This window comes from Callithrix jacchus, chromosome 11 (genome assembly GCF_049354715.1).
Source record: "Callithrix jacchus isolate 240 chromosome 11, calJac240_pri, whole genome shotgun sequence".
Taxonomy (NCBI): Eukaryota; Metazoa; Chordata; class Mammalia; order Primates; family Cebidae; genus Callithrix; species Callithrix jacchus.
This window is the reverse complement of record NC_133512.1, coordinates 7,117,212-7,127,067: the sequence shown is the minus strand read 5'-3', so window position 1 is coordinate 7,127,067 and position 9,856 is coordinate 7,117,212. Positions and strand designations below refer to the sequence as shown.

At 42.5% G+C, this 9,856-nt stretch overlaps 1 protein-coding gene across 4 annotated transcripts in view; it reads left to right on the top strand.

The window, feature by feature from the left end:
- Positions 1–1,113: 1,113 nt before the first annotated feature.
- Positions 1,114–9,856, top strand: part of AMPH (amphiphysin) — a 234,236-nt gene continuing 225,493 nt past the window's right edge. For all 4 annotated transcript variants that reach the window (XM_002751342.7, XM_035253205.3, XM_035253206.3 and 1 more), the window contains exon 1: positions 1,114–1,260. In XM_002751342.7, the coding sequence (XP_002751388.3) occupies positions 1,192–1,260 (69 nt within the window). In that variant the 5' untranslated portion in view covers positions 1,114–1,191. The remainder of the gene's footprint in view (positions 1,261–9,856) is intronic.

Sequence of the window (9,856 nt, the reverse complement as noted above, 5' to 3'; positions counted from 1 at the left end):
AACAGTTTCCTCCAGAGGTACAGTAGGGTGCTCACCTGGGCTCATAGGATTCACTGTGAGTGACCCACTTCTGACCTTTGCAGGGTACCACCTGACTTCCTCTCCTCACACTCTCAGTGAGAGTAGTTTGACCACCGGTCAGAGCCAACAAGAACTCTGAGTATAGGGCAGGTTTATCTCTATTATTCGTACTTCTCCCAAGCATAAGTAAGAATAACAGGGATGGCGAGGCCCTGTTAAGGTTGCCAAAAGGTTTCCAAGGAAGCAGCAAGTTAGGGGGCCTGGGTCTTCCATGGTTGATGCGAAGCCTATAAGGGACTTGACCGTTCCACGCACCATTTCTTGAGTAGTCTATTGTAAGGTTTCTGCCCAGCGCAGGAATTTTGGAGATGGCCAAAGCACACCTCCTGTTTTCCAGAAGCTGGCCCTTCTCAGCGCGGACCTCCCACCCCGCTAACTCTTGTTCTAAAGTTTAAACAAATGTCAGCGATGGTTCCTCTCCGCTTTGCTCTCCACCCGCCTCTCTCCTGCAGCTCTGACTCGGTTGGTTTTCCAGCCAGGCTCCCTCACTGGGCTGTGAGGCTCCTGCGGGTAGGGCGACCTCCATACCTTCTTCTGCAACACCCAGGGTGGACGGAGGGGCCTCTGGGAGCAGGGGACATTTGAGAGCAGCAAGGGACCAGCGCATCACCTCCGCTTCAGAGCAGCCCCAGTCTAGCCGGCTTCCACATTCCCGGGGTTCTTCCCGCTTTTTCTCCCCTGTTCCTTGTTTGCTGGAAAGAATCAGGGCCTCTCACTGTCCCCCAACACAAACCGCGTTGAGAGAACCCCAAGCTGCCTCTGGGCCCAGGGGTTTCTGCTCGGCCTGGTTCCCCTTCTCCTCCCGACACGCCTCCATCACTGCGGACACAATCTGGCTTCTGGCTTTTCCCTCTCTTTTTCTTGGCTTCTTTCCCTCTCTTCCCCCGCCCCTTCTCCGGGAGTCACAGCCAGTCCCGACGCGTCCCGCCCCCGCGCTGTCGCTGGAAGCCGGTCCCGCCGCCGCGCCCCGCCCTCACCCTCCGCGCGCTCCGCGGCTCCCCGCCGCCTCTCCCGCTCCTCCCCTGCCCGGCCGTCTCCTCCTCCCGCTCCTCCGCGCCGCCGCCAGCCCGCCGCGCGCCCTGCTCCTCACAGCTCCCCGGACCCGCAGCCATGGCCGACATCAAGACGGGCATCTTCGCCAAGAACGTCCAGAAGCGGCTCAACCGCGCGCAGGAAAAGGTCAGCGGCCGGGGCCGGGGCTGCCAGGCGGGGGATCGGCCGGAGGGCACCGGCTGCGGCGGTGCGGGGCCCGAGCCTCGGGGTGCGGCGCGCTGCGGAGCGGGGCCGGGGCCGGGGCCGGGGCCAGGGACGCGGGGACGCCCTGCCCTCCGCTCGGTGACTGCAGCGAGGCGCGACCGCGGCGCCTCGGGGAGCGGGTCGGGAGGACCGAGCGCCTGGGACCCGCAGACCCCGGCCCGGGAGGCGCGGGACCTGTCCAGTTCGGAGCCCTCCCGCGGTGGCAGCTCTCCCGGCCCCGAGCCGGGCATCGGAAGTCGCAGGTGCGGCGGCTCGCCCGCTGCGCCCGGAGCAGAGCGCATCTCCCCGCGCCGGCATCTCCCGGGGCCGGCTCCCAGCGCGCCCGCAGGCGGCTGGCGGGGACGCGGCCCGCAGGTCGGGGCGGGAGATTGCGGCAGCTGTCCTTCCTGGGGGGGATTCTGTGGCTCCTTGAGTGCAGTAGACACCAACGATTTAACAGAGAAGCACCAAAAACCTCTCAGGACCAATAGGGCAGGATCGTGACCACACAATGTTGTCGCGTGAATTCTGGAGTTCAAAACAGAGATCCAGATACACACAGTTTTATTTTTGGTCCATGTGTTTGTGTCCCTTTCGACGCCAGTGTCCTTCTTTAGAAGGTCAAAAATAAATATGACCCGAACCTAATAGTTCCTCTCTGCACATTTCTGCACAAAAAAGGACCTTTTATTGCATTTTTAAAAATCCAGATTGCACAGATTTGGTTCACTGTTATTTTGCAAGTTCCTCAGTAAATTGCCCACAGTAATTGAATTTTCTTCCCCAGAGATGTACGTGAATCAAACCCAGGTCCATAGCAAGCCCCAAGCAGGTGGAGGGGTGTTGTACCAGGCACCAGGCTTGCCTGGCTTCCCTGCTGACAGCTGTATCTGATGGCCTTAAGGTGTTCATTTGTGTCCTGAGCAAAGGACATTTCATTTATATTGCAGCTTGAGAATTGCACTTGAAAATCAACACCAGCGAAGGAGCCCAGGATTGGTATCACTTGAACTGTGTTCTCTCTCATGTGGCAGTATTTTCCATCCCTAGGATATGGGGTGTTTACTGTTTTCCTGGAAGTCGGATTTGCCATGTTGCTCAGGATGGCAATGAATTTCCCTCTTCAGACCCAATCTCAGGCTGCCTCGCAGGCTTGGCTGACCCCAAGGAGCTGAGCAGAGGGGGCACTGATCCCTTTTGTCCCCAAGTGCAGAGGCTTGGTGGCTGCCTCTACTCCCTCTCTCCACACATGCACACTCTCCATGCGGTAAGAGGATTGTATTTCTTTTAATACCTACCCAAGCCTATCCTGAACTAACGTGATCCTCCTCCTGCTGCTCCCTCTGCAGCTGAATTAGCAAGGCTGCCTGCTCTCTTCCAGGCCCTGGTTACTTGTGCAGAAAGTGGCCAGGGATCTGTTGGTCTTGGGATCTGGGCCAGGTTTTGTCATCCCTTTTCCACACTTCATTTTATCCCCTTGTAGATACCCCTCCTCTTGCCTTCCAAGTAATCATTTCACTCTTTAGTCTGCGGCTTTTCACTGAATCCACTTTCCATCTGTGAAGGAATTTAGTGATGTGGTCTGCCTTTTCACATACTGAATTATTTCTTAATCTAGGTCACCAGCTGTTAATATGCTCAAAATAAATGAAAAGAAAATGTAATCTCTCTTACAGAGCATTCAAGTCCTATGAATTGTCAAAACTCACTTTTTCACAATCAAGGTCAGGTGTACTTTGTAACTGCAGTTGTGGATGGTGGTCAGTCTTCTATGGGAGTTGGGGAAAGTGACCCTCTGGGGGACTTCAAGCATCCTATTTTCTTCCCTGGGGAAAAGTGCTGATGAAAAGTGCCTGTCGCCCCTCATGTAGGAGGTTCAGACACTAAGAGGCTGAGAGTATAGGTTCTGCTCCAGGGTGAGTTCTGCCCCCTTTTCTGAGTCTGTGTAGCATCGGGATATGCTTGGCACGAACAGAAGGGGATATGTGGGCATCCAGGTAAAGCAGCCCAGCCCAAATGGAAGCCACTGGAGAATGGAAAGCACAGTGTGTTACTGTCCGAGGCTCCATTAGACATTTCTCCCTGTGATTCCCTCTTTCTGTACGTTTGGCCTCTTCCTCTTGTCCAGAGCAGATTCTTCATCTCAATAACTATAGACCATCCATGTCCTTGAGACACTTTGCTTCTTGTTTTTACAACCAAATTTTCTTAAAACAGAGTCCACTCCCTTGACTTTCTTATCATCTGTGCGCCACCTGAAAGCTTGCATACATTTAGCCTCCAACTGCATGTCTGAAATCACTTTTAGACGTGACTTATGGCTTTTTATGAATTTTAAATACTTTTTTTCTTATTGAAAGGCAGTGAAGATTCATTGGAGAAAGGCTGAAATATATTAGCAGGAAAAAAACCCCACAAGGATGAAATATACATATAAGCAGAAAAACATCTCCAACAAATTGGGGAACACCTAATTCTACCACTCAGAGATTTTACTATCATTTGATGTGTATATAAGTAGATCTTTTTCCATGTGTGTATATAAGTATTTATGCAACTAAAACAGGCTCATACTGTATGGTTGGCAACCTGTTTATTTCACGTCATAATTATGAACATCCTATACATGTACATATTTTCCATCAGTATTTTAAATTGTTGAACACTGTTGGAATATATGGGTCATACTGAATACCTTATCTTTTGAATGTTCATTTTCCAGTGTTTTTATATATAAATACAAGTAAATAAGCAAATTTCTAGGGAGATTGTTTGCACACATCTTTATCTCCTTAGATAAGTTCCTGGAAGACTTATTGTGTCAAAGCTTTGCTAATTTTTTTATAGCTAGATTGCCTTCTAGAAAGGAGTACCAATTTACATTCTCATCAGCAGTCCATGAGATGCTTGCCAACTCTAGATAATAAAATTTAAAACAATATTTAGCTATGTCATTGGATAAAATTATTGGTCCTGAATTTCATTTGTTTGATTTTTAGAAAGCAAACTTTTTTGCATTCCTACATTTTTATCCCTGAACTGTGCATTTATATTTTTGCCCATTTCCTGTAGCATCTCCATTTTGCTATTATTAAGGGCGACACCTTTATCAGTCCTCAGGGTTACAACCATTCTTTCTTCCTTTTCTGTTTACTTTTAGATTGTTTCGTGGTTTCTAGTGATAAAGAAAATGTTTCGTTGATGTTTTACGTATATCTACTTCTATCTACTGGTTGGTTTTGTCTGGTTTCTCTTTTGCATGGTTCCATTTGTCAGGATCCTGCCACTTGCAAGTATCAGAAAGCTCAACCCAAACTGGCTTAAGGAAAAAAGGAATTTAATTGCTAATAGTAATAATATCTAGCAATTTATATATGGTTCTTGTATATATAAATTTAAATTAGCTTTTAATGAATGAAACCTATATATTCATGTAAGATATGTGAATATCTTATTTATTTTAACTATATACATATTCGTATACATACATATTTATAAAAGTATATGCAGATCATATCTTTCCTTCACCATTTTTACAGAACTCTTTGGTGTAACTCTCACTGGCCCAAACTGGGCCTTGTGCCTATCTCTGGAAGAAAAAACCCCTCAGTGAGCAAGGGCCAAAACCATGGCTGAACTGGTTGAATTAGGCCTGAGTCACAGACCAGTGCTAAAGCCAGGAATGGAGATTCCCCTGAATGATATGGACTCTTAGTGGAGGAGGAAGGGAACTCAGAGTACAGAAGGGGGAGTGGACGCTGGGATGGCAAAACAAAGGATATTCATAGAGGCATCTCTAAAAGGCCTTCTCCATCCCATGTTTATATAAATAATCACATTTAATATTTGTTTAACATTTTTATGTATGCAGTTTTAAAAAATTAAATATTAGTAAAAGGCTTATCATGAAGAACTGTATATCCTTTGCCTACTTTTTGATGGCGTTGTTTTTTTCTTGTAAGTTTGTTTAAGTTCCTTGTAGATTCTGGATATTATTAGACCTTCGTCAGATGGATAGCTTGCAAAATTGTTCTCCCACTCTGATGATAGTTTCTTTTGCTGTGTAGAAGCTCTTTAATTAGATCCTATTTGTCAATTTTGGCTTTTGTTGCCATTGCTTTTGGTGTTTTAGTCATAAAGTCTTTGCCCATGCCTATGTCCTGAGTGGTATTGCCTAGGTTTTCTTCTAGGGTTTTTATGGCTTTAGGTTTTACATTTAAGTCTTTGATCCATCTTGAATTAATTCCTGTATAAGGTGTAAGGGGTCCAGATTCTGCTTTCTGTGTATGACTTGCCAGTTTTCCCAGCACCATTTGTTAAATAGGGAATCCTTTCCCCATTGCTTGTTTTTGTCAGGTTTGACAAAGATCAGATGGTTGTAGATGTGTGGTATTATTTCTGAGGTCTCTGTTCTGTTCCATTGGTCTATATATCTGTTTTGGTACCAGTACCATGCTGTTTTGGTTACTGTAGCCTTGTGGTATTGTTTGAAGTGGGGCTTAAAACCTAGATGATGGGTTGCATAGGGGCAGCAAACCACGATGGTACATGTATACCTGTGTAACAAATCTGTACATTCTGCACACATATCCCAGAACTTAAAGTAAATAAACAAATAAATAAGAAAAACAGAAGCCCTCTGTTCCCCTCTCCTCAACCTTCAATCTTGTCAGAGGCAATAGTGTTAACTATGAGATTTCTCAAAAATATGCTTATACAGCTATTTCTTGATCTATCCTTTAATGTTTGGTGAAGATAGGTAGATTTAGCTTTGTTACTTCTCTAGTTCTTCCACGAATTATATACTGAAACAAAAATTGTTATTGCCAAAGATTACATTTTAAAGATCGAAGTCCAATTTTTATTGAATAAAGAACACTGATCTTAAGTGTTCTACTTAATGAGTTTCTATATATATGGATATCTGCATAGCTACCACCGAGAAAAGTTACAGAACATTTCTTTCATCCCAGATACCTATCATTTCTTTTGCCTTTCCTGTTCTTTGTCTTTTTATGTTCATACCTTTTAAACTACTTTACTGTCTTTTCCCTGATGATACCTTTACATGTACTTATTGGTAATTTTGATATCTTCTTTTGTGAAATCTCTATTAAAGTCTCTTGCCAGTATTTATTTGAGTTGTTTGTCTTTTTCCTATTGATTTGCATTTCTTTGTATACTCAGGATATGAATCCTTTATCAGATAGACATCTTATATTTTCTTCAGATAGACATCTTATATTTTCTTCAGATAGACATCTTATATTTTCTTCAGATAGACATCTTATATTTTCTTCCAGACAGCTTTTCTACTTTCTTAGTGGTACTCTTTGATGAGTGGCAGTTTAAAGTTTTCATGAAGTCTTACGTGAAGTTTTAAGTTTTTTATGCAGTTTTTTGTTTTTCCTGGAGGTAATAATTGCCTTGCTTTAAAAAATTTACTTATTTTTTAAATGAACTTTAAAAAGTTGTTTCTTCTTGCTCCATCAGATCGGTCAAATGTTTATATATATTATTGTTCGAGGTTCAATATACCAAATAATGTAATTGTTCATTTTCATCCTGAAAATATCCTTTTTGGATACCTCTGCCCTGTGGCAGTAATCTGGGCTGATTTTTCAGTAGATCTGCTGTATACATGTCATCCTGGGTCTTCTTTTGCCAGTGTTGGGATTGAGGAATGCACCTGAAATGTTAAGTATCCTTTATTCCCAGGATTTCTTTTTTTTTTCATTTTGTATTTATTATTCCCAGGATTTCAAACTGTCCCCTGTTGTCAGTGTTGTACTTCATTCTTCCCGTCTATGGTGTGTGGTGGGACCAGGTCCTAAGCCTGCGTGTGTTTGCGTGTGTAACTGTGCAGTGAGAATTGGTCGCTTTTTCATTGATTGTTCCTACAAAGGCACACTTTTTTTTTCTTGTAGTTTCCTCTGTTCTGCTGATTTGTTTCCATTCTTCCATCTTTTTTAGCATCTGCAAAATGTGTGGAGCTTTCTTACTCACTAACGCTGCCTCTCCTGTTCTTGTTCTTGTATGTTCATAATTTCTTCCTTTACCGTCGTTTTGGTTGGGCTTTGGAATGAGATGGAAATAAGCACATGTAGTCAGCTTGTCATGTTTAACCAGATGCCTTTTTATTTAAATATTTGATCTCTCTGGGATATTTTGCCTCCATCTTCTTCTATTTGTGAAATCCAATGGCATTTATTTGGCCTTAACTCTCTTTGACCTCTATGCAATCTATAAGTCAGTGAAGCACTGCCTTTAAACGTTTTTTACCATGACTCTAGTGAGCAGGATAACTTTTGGCATGTTAAAAGACTAACTTCTGAAAGCTTTAGTTTTTGTTTTTTTTAAAAAAATAAGGTAGTTATACTATTTAAATTTTAAGGACCTGTCCAGTTTGATATTCTTCATGTCATTTTCTCTGTCCCAAGTGGTTATTGTGTAATTGTCTTAGATGCAAGTTTTTTTCATGCATTACATCTTCCCAACTAAATTGTAGGAACAATTCACCAAATATCTTGTGAATTGTATGTACTCAGTGATGATGTACTGATTTACCTTTTCATGTCCTTACTTGTTAACTTCCTGCTCCTGCAAACATATTGTCTTAAAGAATCCTTCCACATGATTCTTTCTGTGACTTCTGTGAAATTATCATAAGGGTTTTACAGTCACTTGCTTTGTCATTTTGTGAAAAGAGTACAGTAAATGTACTTATCCTTATGGGTTCTATACATAGTAGGAACTCTATAAATATTAGGCTGAATCACGTGGACTTGTCCTATTTGTAAGTCGAACAGTCAAGTATTGGCAGTGTCATGCGCTTCAATGCAATGTTGAGTGTTACCGTAAGGAAACAATGTCGTCTCCTTCCACTTGTCTGGTTACGTGATATTTGGATTCTTTTTGAACTGTCACTTAGCTGATGCCTGCATTTTTTTTCTCAAGAAGAAACATGTAGATGGTGTGTGTGTATGTAAACAGAATGAGAGAAGGAAGACCCTCCTCTGTCGAGGAGATTTGTATTGTGAGGTCCAGAGCCTTGTCTGTAGAAGAGTAGTTTATATGACCACATTTACTTCCAAGGATGCTTCAGAGACCAGATCTCTGAGGCATATCAGTGTTTCTTTCTTGTCGGATCATCTGACATTTCTTTTGTTGCCTGCTTCTATGTTTTACAAAGCTTATGCCTTCTTTTCCACTAAGGTTATTTTCTCTGGCTGTGATAGAAACTTCAGAACTTAAAAATAGTAATTATAGGGACATTCTCAGCAGAGTAGTTTTCTTCTTCTGCCTTTTCTATTAACACAAACATTTATATATATGTATATGTATATATATATATCCTTCTTTCTCCAGGAATGAGTACAATGGAGAATAAGAACTGTAGGAACTCAAATTTTAACATTAATAAAAGTTACTATTCTCCTTTAAAGCATAACATATTTGGTCACATTTAAAAATTAGCTTTTTAAAAATAGACCAATACAACTTACCATAGAAGAAATACTTGCATAAACAATATGGTCCTCTTTACTTGGTGTATGAAATTAGGTCCCATTTTAAAAAATATTCAAATTAAATGATTTCTTCTTCCTACCCAGTTATTATGAGAATCTTTTACTCCTCCCTGGGGTCCCTGCCTCTTGTGATAATTTCAGGAACCCATGGTGAGTTTCCCATCTTTAAATGAGTCAATGGTTTTTACTACAGCCTTGTGAGAAAGAGTCCCTAATGTGAGTCCTGTATTCGGATACCACTCTTATCCCTGGATGAGCACTGCAGGGAGCAAGAGCACAGTATGGTGCCCTCACCAGTGGGTCTTAGGGTGGAGACAGGGGCTGGAAGCCTCTCTCTCTCTCCTGGGTTAGACTCAGTCAGTATGCATGAGCTCCACATGTATAAGCTGTTTACAAATGAATATCAATGAACATTATGCAAACCATTCTCAAATTATACAAGCCATTCTCAAATTTACTTGTGTATATACACACACAAATCCCCCCTCCCCCAATATTTGCTAATGGTGCCAGGGTTCCAAATATCTGTCTGCACACATTGTGCCTGGAATCATCTATTTACCCATTCTTCTACTTTTGAGAAAATTATTTTGGGGACATACTAAATTGATTTGAAGCCCACAATTTGAAAAAGACTACCTTAGAGGACCTGTGGCATCCATTCCTATATGTTGACTGTCTTTCGGACCATTGCAGTTCATCTAAGGGTGTGTGCGTGTGTGTGTGTGTGTGTGTGTGTGTGTATTCATACATACAAATATATAGTTATATATATATAACATACATACATATATATTATTAAATTTCAGGCAAAAGAATATTGTGAAGTACTCTAGGAGAAATGTATATATATGTTTTAGAGTAAGAGTCTCTTTAAGTTCTGGGGTACATGTGCAGAACATGCAGGTTTGTTACAGAGGCATACACATGCCATAGTGGTTTGCTGCATTCGTCCCCCCATCATCGACATTAGGTATTTCTCCTAATGTTAGCCCTCAGCCATCCTCCCA